The sequence below is a fragment of the Colletotrichum fructicola genome, assembly GCF_000319635.2.
Source record: "Colletotrichum fructicola Nara gc5 chromosome Unknown KSG_Nara_v1_contig04, whole genome shotgun sequence".
In the NCBI taxonomy this organism is placed as follows: Eukaryota; Fungi; Ascomycota; class Sordariomycetes; order Glomerellales; family Glomerellaceae; genus Colletotrichum; species Colletotrichum fructicola.
The window spans coordinates 2,665,557-2,685,059 of NW_027094054.1; the positions used below are offsets into that span (position 1 = coordinate 2,665,557).

General features: G+C 54.8%; 5 protein-coding genes across 5 annotated transcripts; all 5 read right to left on the minus strand.

Moving 5' to 3' along the window:
- Nucleotides 1-608: 608 nt before the first annotated feature.
- Nucleotides 609-1,001, minus strand: CGGC5_v007564 (uncharacterized protein; the record flags this gene model as incomplete). The annotated part of the gene is made up of 1 exon (XM_032034252.1): nt 609-1,001. The coding sequence occupies one exon, from the start codon at nt 999-1,001 to the stop codon at nt 609-611; it is 393 nt and encodes a 130-aa protein (XP_031886584.1).
- A 2,566-nt stretch (nt 1,002-3,567) lies between these two features.
- On the minus strand, nt 3,568-5,499 carry pacC (pH-response transcription factor pacC/RIM101; the record flags this gene model as incomplete). The annotated part of the gene is made up of 4 exons (XM_032034253.1): nt 3,568-4,856; nt 4,928-5,009; nt 5,060-5,263; nt 5,320-5,499. 4 exons carry the CDS (start codon nt 5,497-5,499, stop codon nt 3,568-3,570), a joined length of 1,755 nt encoding a protein of 584 aa, XP_031886585.1.
- Nucleotides 5,500-13,060: 7,561 nt separating this feature from the next.
- On the minus strand, nt 13,061-14,659 carry CGGC5_v007566 (putative transporter; the record flags this gene model as incomplete). The annotated part of the gene is made up of 2 exons (XM_032034255.1): nt 13,061-14,243; nt 14,298-14,659. 2 exons carry the CDS (start codon nt 14,657-14,659, stop codon nt 13,061-13,063), a joined length of 1,545 nt encoding a protein of 514 aa, XP_031886583.1.
- Nucleotides 14,660-15,554: 895 nt separating this feature from the next.
- On the minus strand, nt 15,555-16,673 carry yfjR-2 (putative oxidoreductase YfjR; the record flags this gene model as incomplete). The annotated part of the gene is made up of 4 exons (XM_032034256.1): nt 15,555-15,954; nt 16,017-16,354; nt 16,404-16,592; nt 16,647-16,673. 4 exons carry the CDS (start codon nt 16,671-16,673, stop codon nt 15,555-15,557), a joined length of 954 nt encoding a protein of 317 aa, XP_031886590.1.
- A 262-nt stretch (nt 16,674-16,935) lies between these two features.
- On the minus strand, nt 16,936-19,314 carry CGGC5_v007568 (Zinc finger protein; the record flags this gene model as incomplete). The annotated part of the gene is made up of 6 exons (XM_032034257.1): nt 16,936-18,234; nt 18,314-18,448; nt 18,498-18,738; nt 18,803-19,127; nt 19,182-19,209; nt 19,258-19,314. The coding sequence occupies 6 exons, from the start codon at nt 19,312-19,314 to the stop codon at nt 16,936-16,938; spliced, it is 2,085 nt and encodes a 694-aa protein (XP_031886591.1).
- Between the last annotated feature and the right edge of the window lie 189 nt (nt 19,315-19,503).

The following is a 19,503-nucleotide window of genomic DNA, read 5'->3' on the forward strand; positions in this document are numbered from 1 at the left end:
CTGCGGAGCTCCGCTAAAGACAAGCGCGTGATGGTTGAAGAGGCATATCCACTTATTGCGAGGGTTGTCCCCTTTCACCCGCGGCCTTCACTCCGCCGCCACCTCCGCCTCCGCCTCCACCGCAGTCAGCGCAGGAACACCTCGAACATCTGCCGCGGGAAGTGTGTTGGCTCGCACGATATTACCGGCAATCAGGGTGGAGCAGAGGAGATGGACCAATCTCGAGGTGGTGCTGGGGACCATTCGGAGGCGACTTAGTAAGAGCAATCCTGGGGAACCGATAGCGATAACCTTGAGAAGTTGCGTAACTCGGATTGGTTTTAGAGGAAGCGGGACTAGTCCTTGTAATTGACAACATTTGGTCACGACATAAGTGTTCTAGGACATAAGGAATTGACAGATTGAATCAGATTTCCCGGTAGAATGCTTGTTAGGAACATCAAAGGCACACACGTAGCGTGATGACAGAATGTCCAAGGATTTAATTAATTTATCTTTAGAAAGACGAAGAGCTATCCAGCACAACGAAAGAGAGAATCCATTTTCATCCCATATCCTCCCGTCTCCGCTCTCTGCTCTTTCCCTGTCCCTCTCTTTGATCAACCCATTCAAGCAGCCGGGGTCCAGGGGTATCCAGGCAAGTACTTCTCGCCGTATGAGAAGGGGCAGTAGACCGCAGGGCAGTTGCACTCCTCGTCCTTCGGGATCGCACTGCACTTGACGGGGAAAACCTCCGAGTTCGGGAAGCAGCAGCAGCACTGCTTCTGCGTCTCGGGGTCGTGCGGGCACAGCTGCAGGGTGCAGATCGGGTCCTCGGCGCCGCCCTGCGCCTCCGGGACCTTGCAGTTGTACCCGGGGCGGCTGCTGTCGCAGCAGCAGAGGTTCGCGGCGGGGCGCGGGGCGTCGCGGACGTCGATGTCGGCGGGGGAAGCGGCTGTGGGGCCGGCGTTGAGGAGGAGGACCAGGGCGGCGGTCGTGATGTTGGCGATGGAGAATCTCATTTTGGTAGTTTTGAGGTGGTTGGTTTGTCTGGGAGGAGACTTGGAGTGATAATATGGATTATGTATTAGGACTTAAGGGGATGTTTTGTGTGGATTTTGCTTGTGTCTTGTGTGATGAGAAAGAAAGAGGTCATCGAGGTTTGGTTCCCTTTGATGGTTTATATATCCCCGCGGTCACACACAACAACACACAGCGCAGTTGGTTTCGACCAGCGATTCTTGTTGCTCTGTGTCGTTCAAAGGCAACAAGCCAATGATGACAACATCGCCAAGCATGACTATAGATCATTCGGGATGCGTAGTATCCTACCTTACCCTCGACGGAGCAGCACACACCGAGCGTAAGACAGAGTGAGCACCTCTACTTGCAAGCTTACAGCTTAGTAGCAAGCCGTTGTGGTAAGTTATGTCTCGAAAAGACTAAAATACCATTGCCCAGACGAACGAGTCTGTCGATCAGCGCCCGGTATGGACTCCAACTCGCTCCCTGCAAAACCTAAAGGATCGGGTCGTTAGCGCTTCAAATTTTCCTCTTTACCTTACCCCTTACGACCGTTCCGCCTCTGGAATCTCAAGTGACAGGCGAATCGGGAACTTTCCACTCCTCGCGTCTGACATATCGTATCGTAGAAGATGTGACCGAACGAGGAAATTCGGGGTAGGGCTGCTTACAACCTCGCCCCGGTGGGCGGTGGCCATCGCACCGTTTGCTTGGCAGTTGGGTCAGCGAGCTGTGACTTCAAGTTCATGATCTGGGGACATGCTAATGAAGGATGACCATTGGGTGAAGTCATCTTGAGCTCAGATTCCAAGAAACCTTTGTGGGAGTGATTTCTCGGAAGAAGGGCCGACCACAGGGCTGACTTGTCACTTGTGTCACTTGTCGGAGTCCTCGGGCCGGCGAAAGGTCAGCTCTGGAATGTTTGAAGGGATGAGAAAGACATGCAAGACCCAATGGGTATAGACGTCTCACCGCGCCCGTGTTCTGCCAAGAAGCGTCATGAGGTTTGCTGAATGAGGTTTGTGTTACGATGGCTTGGAGTCCAGGCCAGCTTCGGCGTGTTTGGGGTCGTTTGTTGCTGGTTGATATCGGACTCTAGTAGGTCGACCTGCTCCTCGCTTGCTAGGAGCATTCCACAGACGCATCCCAAAGCCAGATCTTCGTGCTAATCTTCGACGTCTGAACATGGTCAGCAGGATAGTAGCAGATCTAGACAACGGTGTGCTACTCATTCATGCAAGTCTGCCAAAGAAGCTTGATTCCAAAGACCACATGAGCTATTTTCATCTCTGATTTGGATGAATTCATCTCTTTCTATAAATATAGATCCCAAGGGACGTGGAACAGACGGGTGCGGTCCGACGGAAGGCGTCCTGGGCGGACGTTGCCGATGACGCCACACCCCCGGATCCGGCACTTTGCGGACCTCGACGGCGGTTTAGACGGGAGATCGGGCTAAACACCATTTATAGCACAGCAACGTGATGAGTACAGGCTCGTGATAAGAGACCATTGGCCGTGGTGAGAGGGAAAAAAAGGATCGTGGCGAGATGACGGAGGCGGCGAAAACCTACAATGAGTTCACGACATTTTGAAGGTGGCCCGGTCCTGTCGTGAGTCTCGGGAGTGCTCTAGTCTTCCAGCCTACGACACCACGAGCTTCGAGCTTCGAGCTGTCTCCCGGAACATTTGTGAGACAATCAGATATGACAGGGCCAACCGAGTAGAGGACAGCAAGGGCTGATAGAGTTAGCTGTCTTGAAAAGGCCGATGCCAACCGAAATGTTCTTGATCAACCATCACAATAGGTAACTTCATCACCCTGCCAAGGACCCTACACGAGGTTGGCCAACCTCAATCAAGTATGTGGTTGAGACAGTCTCATTACGACGTTAGAGCAAATTGGAATGAAGTCACCGTGAGAACGTCATGTCAGAGGTGCAATAAGCATTTTTCATTCGACCCTCAATCGAGCCAAGGAGACTACATAATGGCGAAGCAACATGACTTGTTTTCATGATCTCATTCCCGTTCCAATATCCGTCCGTTATAATCCGCGACCGTTTGAAAAAAAGTGTTTCCGCACCAAGATGTTGGTTGTTTTTGCTTTGCTCGCAAAGCCCTCCCGAATGTAAAAAGCTTCTTTCGCTCCCCTTCGTTGACGTGATAGATGAAATAAATCAAAAGACGTGTTTTTTGAGGGGTTTCCGGTGACCATCAGTTGGCACCTGGGGTGATAAACCACCACAATCCATCTGCGTTTTGGGGACTGCGCATCAATCCACTTCCCCTTTCAACTTCCGACCGACCAGGGTATGTAACGTAACAAAGAGGTGTGGGCTTCGACAGGTGGGAGGTATTTTGCCAGAAGCGCTTTGTAGGCAATGTAAAAGAGAATGCAGTAGAATAGAATACGAACCAAGGTTGAACCGATCACTTTGCCCTTTCCTTTTGGAAAAAAACTTTTCACAAACACGCTTGTAGACAACTGTTGGTACACGCACCCAGCTTGGTAGTGACTGGGGCCTCGCTTCTTCAGCACCGGCTCATGTTGAGTTGCGGATCTCAGTTGGGCATGCGCAAGACAGGGTACAGCGGCGCTGCCGAAGCGGGCTTGGCGTCAACCTCCATAGGCTCAGGAGACTTGAGACGGCTGGCCTCCGGGGAGCGAGCCTCCTCGGCAAAGTCCTTGCGGTCGATACGCTCGCGGATGTACTCGCGCAGAGCCTCGATGGTTCGCATGTTCTCGAGCCATTGGTCGTACTTCTCCTCGCGGTCACGGGCACCCTCACTCATGTCGGAGTCGGAAGAGGCGGACGGAGAACCGATAGAAGAGGCGACAGACTCGGCCTTCGGCGTGGAGAAGCCGGAGGAGTCCTCCCTGATGATGGGAGATCTTGGTGACGAGGGGTTGGCACGCTGGAGCATGCCGCCCGAGTAGCGTCTGCGCTCGTTGCTGTCGAAGCTGGGTCCGAGAGTAGAGGTCGTGGATTGACCGGGGAAGACGGAGCTGACAGCAGGGAGGTTGGGGTACATGACTGAGGATGCGGTCGAGGAGTGTCTTGATTGAGGAGACATGCCGGAAGAAGAGGGGCTGGGCGAATGACCAGAGGTGTATGACATGGTGCTTGAGGGGGGAGTGACGGCGGGCGTTCCAGTAGAGGAGATTGCGGTGAGCGGCGACGCCATGTGAGCAGCGGAGACGGCGTCGTAGCCGCCGTTGGAGACTGGAATGCCGGCGGCGGAGCCTCTGTGGCCGCCAGGAGGCGAGGGGCTGTTGCGGAGATCGAACGTGTTCTGGCCGTGGATGTGGATTCCTTGGGTGGCCTGGTTCGCGTTTTCGTAGACAGTGCTCTGCATTTGCTCCAGGATCTGATCGATCTGGATCAGATCGTTCTTGGTGCGGGCGTTGGGCATAGGCGGCAAGTAGTACTGCTGGGTCAGAGGGCCAGGACCAGAGGGAGCGCCACCGACGTGCTGGTGGTGCTGTACGTGCTGCGGGGGAGGAGCCGCCATGTAGTCGGAGCCAGGCATGGGACCGGCGTGGAGGCCGAGGGCACCGTGGAGGGGGAGAAGGGATCGGCCTACTTGTTGGTAGGAAGTAGGGTCGACCTGGCGGCGCTTGGCGTGTGCAAAGAAGTCGTCGACCATGTCGAAAGCGCGCTTCCGGTTGTCGTAGCCGCCATGGTGGCCGATGTACTCAGTTCGGGGGGGGTTCAAGGGTTGTTGGTTGAAGTACAGTCCATAGTTTGTAGATGGTTGGGGAGCATAGTAGCTAGCATGCCCAGCCTGGTGTGCGAAGGCGGCCGAGTTAGTCCTCATGTGGCCATTATGATCATAGTAGCTAGAAGAAGCTGGAGGCACATTAGCCTCTGGTTGGGAGAAAACGAGAGGACATTGGATGCGCAAACTGAGCTGTACATACCTTTGCCAGGCTGCGCCCGATAGCCGTTCATCCCCTGGTCCTGAGGTGATCGGCCGACGAGCACCGAGTCATCGGCGTGGGTCTGGGAGTGTGAGCGACGTGCGATTCCCCTGAGATTGGAGGTTGATTTACCTTGACGTGCTTCTTCAAGTCCTGAGGGCGCTTGAAAGACTTGCCGCAGAATTCACACTTGTGAGGCTTGAGCGGGACGTGGACGCGGATGTGAGAGGTGATGTGGTCACGCTTCACGGTGGTTGTCCTGCAGGAGTTCCATTGGCAGGTCAGGTTGAGGTTGTTGGTGCTCTTGCGGCCGACATGGCGCTCGCAGATGTGCTCCTGTTGAGTTTGTTAGTCATGAGATTCTCATGTTGAGTGTTATGAGTGCGACTTACGTAGAGAGCCTCAGGCGTAACGAACTTCAGGTTGCAGCTGTTCCACTTGCAGATGAGGTTGTCGTCGGCGCTGGTGCTGCCGGCGCTCTGAGAAGTGTTGCTGGTGGCTGTCGAGGGCGCAGGAGTGCTGCTCTTGGGGGAGTTGCTCCCCGAGGACTCGTGTTCTTGCTTGGTGGACATGATGTGTGAGTTGACCGAGCTAGCTCGGTGAGGAAGTCCGGAAGATTAGGTTCGGCCGGGACCCGTTTGGTTGGGACACCGAAAACAAGGTGCGTGGGCGTAGGATGCTGTGTAAGTGGGAGTGGAGTCGAAGTCTGGGCTAAGGCAGGTGGAGGGGCCGATTGCCGAGAACAGGCGAGAAGATACTTGGGATCGATCAAGCAACTGGAAATGGGAAAAAAGAGACGGTCAGCGATGCTTTATGTTTTTTGCTGACGGTCAAAAGACCAAGAATTGCTTTCGAGGGGAATTAATCAGACTGATCTGGGGGCATGGACAGACGGCTTCTCTCTTTATTCATGAATCACATTTCCTCTCCGCTCTTCCTACCCTCCCAAGAGCCTTGGCGAGTCTTGGCAAAGTCTTGGCGACCAGGGGCCTGTGAGACCAGCTGACTTGTGATTGGACGGTGGTGGCGAGGGCTTCCGAGCTGATGTCGCGGAAGATGGGGGGAGACAATGGAGCTTTATGCTGCGTCCGAGTGTCCGACCATTAGCACAGTACGCTGGCCCGGCTGATACTAACTCTGATGCTGCAGAAATGGCGTCGAGGGTGGTAGATGAGGCTGCTGCCACAGTCGCCAGCTCTGTTTCGACACAGTCGGCGCACGCTGACTCCGCAAGTCACTCGCCAACACCGCAACATCCGGGCGCATACGATGCCAAGACTTTTGGCTGTCTTGGGAGTCTTGGCAAATCTCCATTTTTCACTCTTCTCCCTTCGCCGAGATCTTGGCATTCGTCCTTGGCGCGCATTGCTTCATCCTGCGAGCACCCGTTTACCATTCGTGTTGGTCAATAGCTCGCCATCAGCTGATGACCGCAAGCGCGGCGTATGGTTTCTTCATTTGCGCGGCGGCCGTTGTGGTTTCCCATGTTTCCGTGTCGCTACCGTTGAGGGTAGAGTCGCCATGGCCACGGCCACGGTTCTTGGTCGCGTTCATCGGCAGCAGGATCCATCATGGTCGAAGCTTTTTTGGCAGTGATTATTTCTGATTGTGTCGTCTGAAATTCAAAAGAGGCCTGCGACCGTCTCAGATGGAGAGATGCTGTTTCCAGCCAAGTACGGCGCACTGGAGCCGAGTATTTTTGGGGCCCTTGGGTGTGACCACCCTGGACAGGACCACCCCCAAGAAACAGAGGCACGGGTATCGGGTACATGCCTCCAGGTACTGCCGCACAGCTGATGTCACTGCTGCTAGAGCATCCTTCAGTCGTACCCAAGTACACTCTGCCCAGGGCACACTCAGTGGAAAGATAGGACGACTGACAGGAGGCTTGGGGGGCAACATGGGAGTGCCAGCACGATTGACAGGGAAGGGGCCGATGAGGAGGGGGAGGGATAAGCGTGACAAGCCTTCCTTCCCAAGAAACCCAAGAAGCACCAAGAACACCAAGAGAATGCTCAAAACACGGGGCCTCCGGGCGCACGGCGCTAGCATCTGTTAAACGCATACCTAGTCTTCATAAGGCGCCTACCCCATAACTCCATAATAACGTAATCGTGGTGGGACCACCGCGAACGGGATGCAGCTGCAGCCAGCCCGTCATCGGTCTTCACAGTGAGTGATGGACGGGGCACTTGGGCTGCCAATGTGCTTAACCGAGCAGCCCTTCCGTTCCCCACCTCCCCTTTTCGACTCAACCTCCTCGATAAGCAGGGTTAGCTGGGCCTGCTGTGGACAGGTGACTTTCGGTTTCTGGCAAGCCAAGTGCGACAAAAGAAGCTTTCCGCTCCTCTCTTCTTGGCCTCTCCGCCGCAGCCAAGACCGCCAAGCTCTTAGCGCCAAGGGCTACGCGCAAGCCAAAAGACTCTCGCCTGTTGTGCCCCCTCTTCTTTACCTCATGGCGATACTGTCGTCTGTTGGAATTGGTCCAGCAGAGGCCGTTGAACCGGCTCGTCCTGAGAGTGTTGCGCAATACCGCCAGTTGTGGCCCACGCAAGGAAGCCGATGTCCCGGCTGTTTTTATCGCCTTTATTTTACGTGCATTCGGTGTGAGATGGGTGGACTCTGCCAAGACCACAGGCAGCCTTGTTGAGTGCGAGATTGAGACTGAGGTGGTGGTGGTGCGCAGCACTCGGGGTCCGACGATGTACCTCACACTCCAGGAAACACTGCCTTTGTACCTTCGTACCTTGCACCAGGTACGTGCCCTTACTCAATCTGGCTGGCAACTCTGATGAATGCCAAACCGCGGCGTCAATTCTGGTGCCGGCAGGTACAGTGTGCGACCCGACCTCCAACCAACCCGACCCCTTCCCTGGAGGGAGAAGCTCCCCCTCATTTTGTCTGCCCAACGGGTTTCTTGCCGCACTGCGCTGCACCGGCAGCGTTTCCCACCTTTTTACCTTTTGGCAATTTGGCTCTCGTTGTCGGATTGCCTATCGAGCATCGAGCATCCAACCCATCGATATCGATTCTGCGCATCGCACACACACACACAGCAATTAAACGCACCGGCACAGCCTCCACGATCCCGAGCGATTGTTATCCCGTCTGTTCCTTAAAACATGGATCCAACGTGCCCGTGCCGTCGCCATCAACGCCAACGCCCGTCTTTACTCAGATGGGCGGGTCAGTCGACCTTGGCAGTTCGACCCACGCTGACGGTACGCCAACCGGTGTCAGAATCGTCACTTGAATGTCTCCGTCGCTGTCGCTTTCGCCTGGCGTTCCGTCGGGCGTCGTGTTGATCTCCCTTCCTCCACTGTTACTGGTACCTGCTATTGGCACTGGATATCTCCTGCCTTCCAGTGAACCGCGCCAAGCTTCAGCAAGAGAGACACGAACCACCCAAGCATCGCCAACCCGTCTCACAAACCATGCCATCGCATCATCTGTCCATCGCCATTTCCCCGCGCAGAGACGGGACACGTACTGCTACCAGCACCATGCGTCGCTGCAGACTGCAGACGCTGCAGCTTTGCTTGGCTTCGCTACAAACCACCAGCCAGACCTCAATTTGCCGCTTCATCGCCCAGCCAGAGGAAAGCTGGCAAAGACTGGGCAGGCTCGGCAACCTGGGCGGTCTTGGCTGCAGATACCAAGCACCTTCAGCTTGTATTCTGCGGCACAGTGACAGGGCACCATACGCGATGCTTTGCATCCCCAGTTTGACTCTGGACTAAGGACGGACAATCTGGCCAGTCTCGCGGTCTTTGAGTCTCTTACCTTGTTGCGGCCGCCGACTCGACTTGCGATTGAGGCTGTGCAAGTGTGCCAAGACCTACGAGGATGGTCGGTTTCGACTTGGGTTCAACCTTCGCCCGTTTAGTTCGGCCTTCAGGGGGGGAACCACCACCGAACCACCAGCACCACCGCCGCCTCGCCAGTCAGCATACGTGCAATCAAAACGAGGCCTATAATCAGTCTTGGCACTGCGAGCTCTCTCCATGTCCGCTCCATGTCTGGCCGCCACTTGCATTTCATTTGCGCGATTTGTGAGTTTGTTTGGGCCGTCTCAACCTCGAAGCCCCGATCCCCGTCAATCATCACTTTGACTTCTTCTATCCGCATTGGTCGGTGTTTGTCCCACGTTGGATGCCTCCTTGCGCTTACCACCACGGCAGTCTCTAGTCACTGACAAGACCCCGAGAATTTAAGGTTCAAGTACACTCCTTGTACAGGATGAGCATTTCATTGGCTGCTCTGCACGCCGCGGGATTGCTCGCCACAGCCTGGCATGCCATGCTGCGGCATCGTACCAAGCTTTCAAGTTGAGGTCTAGGCGAAGGGAAGGGACAAGCACGCACCCGCCCTCGTGCTCCGTGGCAATAGTATCCGCGTCGATACAATCACCTGGTGGCTGGCCGTTCCTGTCCGGCACAGCACCGACAACCACCTCACATAGACTGGAACTCGCCGCGTTTGGTCGCAGTTATTCCGGGCGCTCATCAGGCCATCGTTTGCTGCCCCAGACGATCGCGACGGACCCCGGCAGTTCAAGCACGGGATGGGCCACCGAAAGCCCAAATGCGGAGGTTCGAATGGGGTGGCACATGTTCGGACGCCAGGCCGAGATTAGGAAGGACTCTGCAGGCGGTGCTGGCAGACCAAGAGGGGGATCACCGCATTCCTGGCTCGGCGGGAGCAAGCCAAGATGCCAGTAGGGCTTATTGCGCTGTGGGCTCTGCTCCATTTTCATGGAACCCATGCGCTCTTGGCCTTCTCTCACGAGCTCTAGGCTTTCGAAGACTCTTTCCAAGAAGAGCCAATCCCAGCCTGTGAGGTGGGCAGGCAAGGAACGCGCAGTGCATTTGCTCTTGGAAATCTCTCGGCGTCTTGGTCTTCTTGGTCCGTCAGCCTGAGGCTTGAGCGGCTTGGACTCTTGGATTACATCAAGTCTCGGCGCCAATTGGTTCTGGTGGGTGGGCGGGGAGGCCAAGCATCTCTCATTTCATCCTCCCTTCGGTGCAAATGCTCGGGCACACATCTGCAATAGGAGCGAGCTGAGAGAATGTGGTCACAATTGGTACTGACATGTGTTGTACAGGAGACACGCGATCATGGCGCAACCCTCCGAAAACACTCGAGAAACTCATGCGACCTGCAAGATGTCGACGGAGCTTGCAACTCAAAAGCGGCACAGCCTTGGTCATGGTCTTGGCTTCATCTTGGCCGGATGAATGTGACAGTCATGAGGAGGAAATCTGGGATCTCTGGAGACTGAAACGGAGAGCGCACTCCGGCACCCGGACCCGACCCTGCCGGCAGACCAGAGCGGATGAACATCAAGCAATGGGCCGTGCTGTCAATTGGCGATTACCCGTCCTACCGATGTCTTGCCTTGGCGTTTGTCTACCGACCGATAACCTCGACATTTAGCATCGCCAGCTGGGTCGCCAAGACCTCACTATCACCCAGTCGTCCTACCGCCTCGTATCTTTGGAGGTCCGGTTTTCCTACCTGAGACTTGCTCTACTGCCCGTCGTTACGCCAGCAAGTTGCTGCAGCTAACGTTCGACGATGGCCTCAGAGGTCAACTCGACGGTCGCATTGTTCCTGCGCATTCAACTTCTCTCGACCAAAAATCCTGGTCTCTGGAACAGTTGATGATTCCGTAGGCCTGCGAACGTCGCACAGGGTCATGTTGGCCTTTCCAGTGGTCCAGTGACACGACGAAAGGACAGCTCCACTTACAGAAAATAGCTGTAACTCCCAACCCCTTTCTCCTATCGCGGATTTTTGTTTGTTTCCAATTTCCGTTTCCAGCTATTTTTGTTTCTCATCGTCTCCATTCGCGCAGCTGCGATCAACTCTCCGAAATGACCCGGCGGCTCACACCCCATGAGACGCCAAGCATTTGGAGTTGCTTCGTTTTTCTATCGTCCAGCAGGCCTTCTTGCAGGTCTCCGCACCTGCATTGCTGAAATTCCCTCAACGAGGGAGATCATTTTGATCTGCGATCAAGTCGAATCTGGGTTATTCGTGGGATCTGCATTCTTCAGGGCCGCGAGCTGGTCTCCCTGTGTGCCCTTCGTGCTTTCGCGTGAGGCCTCCTGATCAACGAGGGTCTTGCTCAAAGACTCAGCAGTGCGCCATTTGCGAGAGAAAGGGAGAATAAGTGCAATAGTGCCAGTAGTGGACTCCGGTTTGCTGTTGATACTGCGCGGTTGGCAAGGCTGGCCTCAGTCGACCGCCGTCTGGGGATGGCATTCTTCTCGTGGACAATTCAAGCCCACGCCTGAGGGGCCGTCCACTTGGCAAGTCTTGAGGAGGACCATGTGTCCTAAATACTGGCACTCCGCGCTATCTCTTCTGTAGTGCAGGTTAGTCTTGACCGCAGTTTCGAATAGGAGCACCTCGACCTTCCCACGTACAATCACATTAAGTCGCGTGCCTGGCTGGGCGAGGGCTGTGACCTGCCAAACACCGGTGACCTTGTGTGGCCGTCTCCTTGTATGTGGAATCTGATTCTCTGCGTATACTCGGACTGAGTCTATCACCGGCGTCTCTTGTCTCTGACTGGCCTACGACCCCGTATTCTCGTCCGCAACCGAGGCGACATTCGTGCCGTCTCTAGAAGCGCTGCAATGCCGACGTGCTGCCCTCAGGGTCGAATTCAGGACGATGACCAAGGTCAACAGCGCATCGTGCCTGTGAAGTCGCACACAGAATCCCACCGGAAACTGCCCTTCTCGGGGAGTTCCTGCAGCCATGCCGCATCTCTTGATCCGGTGCCCTGTGCGACTGAAGCTATCCTCTTTGTCACAATTCCCGATGTTGATGTGAGGGATACCGTCACTTACTGAGATGCTCGGCAGCTCTTTCTCGAAGCTCTTGGATCCCGCGTTCTCGTCTTTCAAGCGTCGCGTTCTTCGTCGCTGGGGATCCTTTGCCCCGCAGCCACCTCGAGACCTGCGCACCAGTTCCTATAGAAGCACAGCTGCAATCCATGAGTCTCCTTTACCTTTTGAACACCACGCGTCTTTGAATGCACGTTGAACGACAGCCGCGGTATGCGTAAGGCCGCGACATCGCCTTAGCCTCCCGATCGATCGTTCTGTTTCATAGAAACCCGCGCCCACGATGAGCTGCCTGAGATGCAGGACGATGAGACCAGCCGATGTGGGAGGCATCCTTCCTTCGAACGATGATTGATAACGTCTGGCATCGAAGCACTGTTGGCGATGGCAGTCGAGGCCGAGCCCGGTACTCCTGATATATCCAATGCTCGACGGCTGAGGAACCCCGCGCGCAAGACTTGCCCGGGGGGCGAGATGGAATCCGGCAGGGGGACGTCGCGGTCCGAGCCACCTTGTATTTTTCGCATTACTCTGCGCTCGTGGAAGAAGCAGCAGAGGACTGAATTACGTGTCCAGCAAGACGAAGATCGTGCTGGTATCGCGCCGGTGCCGACGTTGCCGGCGTGCGAGGCTGCCTGGTCAAAGAGAACCTGTCGGCCCTATCTGCATGATCCGTGAGTTGTAGACGGGTAGAGCGCTTTAGTCAGTCTTCTCATGCTTGGAGGAAAGATGATTGAGCCTACTCTGATGGCTCTGGTAACGCTGCTGTGGCCTCGACAGTTCTTCTTGACGTCTGTGCTGCTGGGTCTCGATTGCCGCATCAGCAGAAGATCGTCTCAGCCGTGGACTTGACTATGCCTCGTCGACTCGCTCCTTGCAAAACTGCCGCGAAGATGGGTAGGAATCTTTTCAAACCTTCGTACACCGTTCCACAGTCTCGATTTCTTGTTATCGCCTTGATAATGCCCGCCTGCCTATCTACTTTTCTCGCAAGCAGCGTTGGAAATCCGACGCTCACAGCGCAGGCCTGACCAAGTAATGCGCCTGTAAACAAGACCTCCACGAATGGCCACTTTGTCAAGCAAGCCGTACCAGAGTCGAAATCATTTGACAGCCTACACACCCACATAATTTTCCTGTGCAACAATCACACGAGTACATCATGATGTGCAGTCGGTATGGTCTAGAGCAGGCAATTACTTTCTTATACCAAATATCGTGTCAAATCTGATCCTCCTCTATTATCTACATGGAACCCAAGGGCACAACCCTCTCTCTAAAGCACATACCGGAAGCTAGGTTGCTCAAAGTCCGTCAAATCCAAGAACTCGGTCCCCGTCGCGACGGTCTCAGGCTGCTCGGCCGCCTTCTTATCGCGCCGCTTGTTCTCCCAGATGTTGACGAGCCGGATCGCGACGATGGTGCACGCCGCGAGACCGTACATGATGGCCACCATCAGCTTGCCGTTCTTGTAGTTGGGCGCCTCGTTGGAGCGGAAGGTCTGCGGGCCGATCCAGTTGCCGGCGCCGTAAGCCAGGATCTGCAGGCCGTTGACGGTGGCCTTCTTGGTGTAGCCCAGCGTGTTGTTGGAGATCATGACCATGATCAGGCACCAACTCGCGCCAGCCGCGCCGATGGAGTAGTACCCCACGAGCAGACCGGCTTGGTTCGTGAGCGGGAGGGCGATCATGAGGATGCCGCCGACCATGGGGATCAGGATGGCGATGAAGGCGAAGAGGGTGCGGTCGAGGAGGCGGTCGGAGAGGTAGGTGAAGAGGAGCTTGCAGGTGATGTCGACGACGCCGGTGGGCATGTTGAGCAGCAGGGACAGGCGCGAGTTGAAGCCGAAGGAGTTGATGATGATGGAGCCGAAGGCGGTGATGCCGCCGTTGGGGATGTTCATGAGCAGCGAGAAGAGGACGTAGAGGTACGTGCGGGGGTCGCGGAAGGCCTCGAAGAACTGGTCCCACTTCCACTTGCGGCTGCCGATGCCCTGGAAGTTGCCGCGGATGCGCTCGATGGAGATTGCCTTCTCGCGGTGGGTGAGGAAGCGGGCGTTGGTCTGGTTGTCGGGCATGAACCACCAGCAGTAAGCGCCGGTGATGACGGTGGGGAGGCCGAGGACGAGGTAGAGGACCTTCCATGTCGCGAGGACGGTGTTGTGGGCCCCTGAGAGGCCGTAGGCGACGGGGCCGAGGGTCAGGAGGGCGACGCCGTTGCAGGAGAGCCAGTAGCCCATGCGCTTGGCCTGTTCGTTCTGCTTGTACCAGGCCGAGGTGAGGATGACGAAGGCCGGGGTGACGGTTGCTTCGAGGGCGCCGAGGAAGAAGCGCACGGAGAGGAGGCCGGCGTAGTTGAAGGCGAAGATGTGACAGACGAGGACGAGGCCCCAGAGGGTGATGTTGGCAGAGGTGTACTTGCCGAGGGGCAGGGCTCGGAGGAGGTAAGTTGTTGGGAATCTTGAGTGAGTCAGCGACTTGCACGATGTGATGACATGATTATTGTTTACTTACTCCCAGAGAATGTAACCGGCGTAGAAGATGCTCGATGCCCAGCTGTACTGCTGGCTGTGGGGATCCAGGCCGGTGTCCTCGCGGATGCCCATGAGCGAGGCATAGTTGAGGGATGTCTTGTCGGCGAACTGCAGCGCGTAGATCCAGCAAAGTAGAGGCATCAAGGCCCAATCGATCTTCCGAAGGACAGCAGCCTCCTCTTCAGGGGTAAATTGGACCTGTTCGCCGTTGACGAAGGCAAGGGCAGGGTCGACTTCGCCGTGCTTGAGCTTCTCGATGCTGCCGTCTTCCAAGTCGGTCTGAGTTCGGATGACGTCGCCTCCATCTGGGCTGGTTGTCTTGTCCTTGTTGTTGGACGACATTGTGAAGGCTGTTGTGTGAAGGCTGAATGAGGATGCGGGATATTCCACCTTTCGTAAAAGTTTGACTCGATGTTTGATGCTTCCTGGACCCTGAAGAATGAAGGCCCAAAAGATGGAAACAAATGACTGAGAGAAACAGTCGGAAGACCAACGTTGTAAAAGCCCAGCTCAACTCCTTTGAGACGGGACGTGGCAGCTCAAGTCCAGGTTGCAATTCGTCAGGGAGGCTCGGAGTTTATACGTGTCCCGTCACTCGGGAAACAGTCACGGCCAAGGCATACCTTTCATCTTGACGTGGACGGGCTGATCACAGTGCATCCGGCAAGGGCTCTCTCTCTCTACCTACCCAGGAAGTTGGAATCCATGACTAGATGTCAATGGTTGGCTATCGCGTTAGTCTGGGGCAATGATAGGAGATTTCTGTTTTAGTCTTGGTGCTATCTCCGGGTCCATAGTGTCAAATGCGCGTCGACGGAGCTCCGCCCCCGCATTTTGGGACGTCGCCTCGGCCAACTCTCCGCATTCTTGGGGAGGTGACTGGGATCCCCTATCCTTGTAGATTGCAGCGGAAGGGGAGCTGTGCATGTGTACATGACTAAAGATATCTTGTCGGTTGAATGGGGTGAAGAAGCTACCCGAATGCCGGATGTAATCATTGATAAGTCTCCGATAGACAGGCACCGAAGAAGACAGACAGAGTTGACATTGACTCTCGGACAAGGCATCCGAAGACAATGATGCCAGATTCTTTGAGATAACTTTTAGCTTTTTTAGTTATCATGGTGGTCTCTCACTGTCTCACAATTGAGTCGATACTCCAATATCAAGAGAACCGATTGCTCGTGAAAAGACTCAGACAGCAATCTTCCAAAATACAAGATGACTCTTCGCTTTCTTAATTTGACTGTCTGCTATTCTCATTCCAGAAAGGCAAGCCAGCCTCAAGCCGAGCTGCACCATATACAGAAGAGCTATCCAAAGAGTCCCCAGCAAACTCTCGCGCAGCCTCCATGCGGGCTAACGCCGTCTCAATCGTCGGGATCCGAGTTCCATTCTCCTTGGCAATCCTGATCGCGTGGCCTGCGTCTTTAGTTGCAAGGGTCACGGCAAACCCCGGGGGAGTACCCAATGGCGGCGCGTACGCCCCTGTAGTCATGCGCTTGGAGTAGCTCTCGATGACAGGGCCGTACATGTCGCTGATAAACTGCTCCATCTGGCGGGTGCCCAGCCCCGTCTTCTCCGCAAAGACTTGAGCCTCTGCTGTCAGCTCCTGGAAGCCAATGACGAAGATGTTGCTGTTGTTGAATTTCGGCGTTAGCGGCAATTACTGTTCGAGGATGATTGAGATGTCACTCACCCCGATATCTTGAGAAGGCTCGACTTGCGGACATCTTCGCCCATGTCGATAATGCTCCTTCCCATTACATCAATAACATACGGACGAACCTTCTCCAAGGCTGCAGAGGGTCCAGCCATGGCAAAGATAAGCTTCCCAGCAGCCGCCATCGGGCTGGCGCCGAATACCGGCGAGGAGATGAAAAAGGCACCAGCCTTGGCAAGACGCTCAGAGCATCTCGCCACGGTATCCGGGTGAACGGTTGATGTGTCCACAAATATCTTGCCTTCCAGCAGAGCGCCGCTCCAGGTACTCAGAGCTTTCGAAATCAGGCTCTCCAGGACTTCATCGTTGGAGATCTTTGACGGGTTAGTTCAGACGGCGGTCGTAGTAGACAGTGCATAGTACCATTGTGAAGATAATTGTGGACTTGAGGACAAGCGTTTCAAAGTCCCGTTCCGGCAATCCACCAACCTCTCGGAGGGCGTCGCCTCGGGACAGCGTCCGGTTGCTGTACCGAAGTGGCGGTAGACCATTGGCTGCAAGGTGGTTATGGAGGTTCAGCGCCATGCCGATACCCATGGACCCCAGGCCATACTAGATGATACGTGAGCATGGAGCAGTGATAAGAGCCAGGGCCCATGAGATTACCCATCCAAAGCTCTCTGTTTCCGGCATCTTGCTTGGCGGTGGTCGATATCCACGGGACTTGATTCTTATCGGATAACAAAACGAAGGCGATTCAGATATTTTGGTGGCTTAGACGAATGGAAAGTGTCTCGGCGGGTTCGGAATGTCACAGGTTGGTTGCAAGTGACCTCTCGATCGTCTCTTTGTAGTGCAAGATATACAGCTCAAAATTGCGGAGGCGGCGGCGGCGGAGCTCCGCTGGGCCCATCTCAGCGCGTCCCAACCCCCCTGACCTTGACCCCAGCGCGCTTCACTCCGCGCCCCTTAACTCGTAAGCCATGCCGCCAGCCGAGATAATCTCCTCCAACACCGTCGTCATGAAGGATCCCATGGACCACACCGGCCTATCCTTCCAGAACTGCAACACCATCTCCATGAAGCGTGCCTCGCTGTCGTCCGAGGTCATTCCCAATGCGGTAGTCTCCCGAGCCGGCCTCGAGAGACGTCGGGTCTGCGATTCGAGTTCCTCCGGAGAGCTGATTACCTCCAGGATGGAATTGAAGACTATTGTTGAGGCCTCGAAGCGGCTGCGAACCGTCGTTCGAGACCCTGCTTTTCGGCGCATCTCGCCGGTTGCCCAGCGCAGTAATCTCCAGATGGCTAGGAGGATTCTGTACGTGGCCACCGTAGCCCATGGCACCTCACGCAAGGGGTCTTGCTTATCAAGACTCGTGACGCTGGAGAGAACATCCATGAGGTCGTCAAGGAAGACCAGCATGCCATCGTCTCCGGAATTGTAGCGGAGAAGGTTCTGTAATGATCTCCGAGCGCCGACTTGAAGACCCAAAGTGAGATGTGTGGCAGTGGTCAGGCCGGCTACCACACTGTTCTCAACGATACCGCCAATCAACAGGTCGTCGGGCTTGCAGAGAGCGAGTTTCACGGACAGAGCTATCCGATCTGCAAACTTCAAGATGTGCCAGTTTGAGCTGTTTGCCTGGGCGAGCTGCGCTGTGATTATCTCAGCTGCATATCGCAAAGCTGCGCTGACCTGTCTGTTTTGTGATTGTGTGAGAATATGGAAAGCATTCGGATCGGCCAGGGCGGGCGGCATTTGATAATAACACCTCGTAAACTCCCTAACGAGGCTCTCCAGACTAGTAAGGATGAAAATAGCTGCCATCGTGGAAGCCTTTAGTGCCGCTAATAATTGAGGACTTGGGGTATCAGTCATTAGCGATTGGATGGCCAAATTCAATGATTTCGTCGTGGGGCATGGTATGCCAGACGCGTCGCCTGACCGAGTCAAGTATAGGGTACGGGGTTCATCACCGAGCCTTTGGGCCCAGCTCAGTGAAGTGTCCGCTTCCCACAGAGAACCTGGGAGGGGCAGCTCCCAGTCAAGCTCGATTGGTGTGGTCAGGGGGCGGATGTTGCAGGGGGAGAAGATATGAGAGTCTAGGAAAAGTATGGTGTACATGCAAAGCTTCATAGACTCGGATTCCACATAGGACATCCAGTGGTCATGAAGCGTTTGCTCTTCGCCGTCATGGAATCTTGTAGTAGATGTGAAGACGCTTTGTCGTAAAAGACCCAGGTCTCGGGCGGCCTGGGAGTATTTATGAAGTATTAGCCAAAAGAGATGTTACAGACTGCGCATGAGAGAGGAAAAGAGAGAGACCACGTACATCCACCACCCAACGCAGCATCTTCTTTGCCTTATCAAAGTGGGTTGCATTGCCTGTGAAGGCGCCGTAGATGATGTGCAGAAGCCAGGCTTGCATGACCCACGTCCTTCGGATTTCTCTCCAATCTGTCTCCACCTGCAACACAAATCAATATTGGATCGTGAATGTCGAGTGGTTGGCTTACTAGTCGCCAAAGTTCTTCTTGGCCATCTTGCCACAAGGTTTGACTTTGCCGTAGCACAAGATCTGCATCTTCTTCAGAGGAATGCCTTGGCCTTGAATACAGAATACCAATGGCGACGAGAATCTGTTTTGACAATTTAGGCATGTCTCTCCTTACACTCTGGCGATGAAGCAGCGGAAATGACGGGTGAAAGCATTCAAAATAAGCCGCGATGAAACTCTCTGAGTGGTTGATCATAAATCTGTATTGCGATTCTCAGTCAGTCCAGATTTCCTGCTGAGAGAAATGAGCGTGTTCAGACTCACTCTGATGATAGTAGGTCCCGAGACACGGTCCCTCCGCCTGTTTCTGGCGAGCTATCATGATACGTCTCATCATTCATAGCAACAGTTGTGTCCACAGAAGCATTCGCTTCAGGCGAATCGTCCGCGTCTTGACCATTTGACGACATTGCGGTCTCATCGATGACTGACTCCGTCTGCTCTGGTTCACCCTCTGCACCAGGTACCGTCAGGACACGTCCGAAGGCGCCGCGACATCTCTCAGAGTGACGTTTACAGACGTCTTTCCTAGTGAATCGTGCGCGACATGTATAGCACTTAAATGGTCTGCGGCTGTCGCTTCCGTGCCCTGCCGGTATTCAGTATCATCATGCAAGAAAAGGAGGTTACGAGTGGGACTCACTTGAGCGCTTGTGCCGTTCGAGGTTTTCCTACGCAATCTATCAGTATGAGTCTTCATTGGAAAAATGGTAACTAACATTTCGGGTAAAAGTTTGGGAGCATTCTGTGCAGGTGAACGGCCTAGAGAGCTCCATTTTGGGTGTGGATTTGGCGACGTGATGCAGAAGTAGACATTGATGGGGATCAGAGAAAGCGAGTCAAAGATGCATAAAGTCTGTGCGGCATGAGCATTGAATGACCAGTTATGTTATTATAAGGAGAGTGACCCCGATTATTGCATATACTTGCTTCTGCTTGCACAGCTCTTGAAGCCAGCTGAGCTG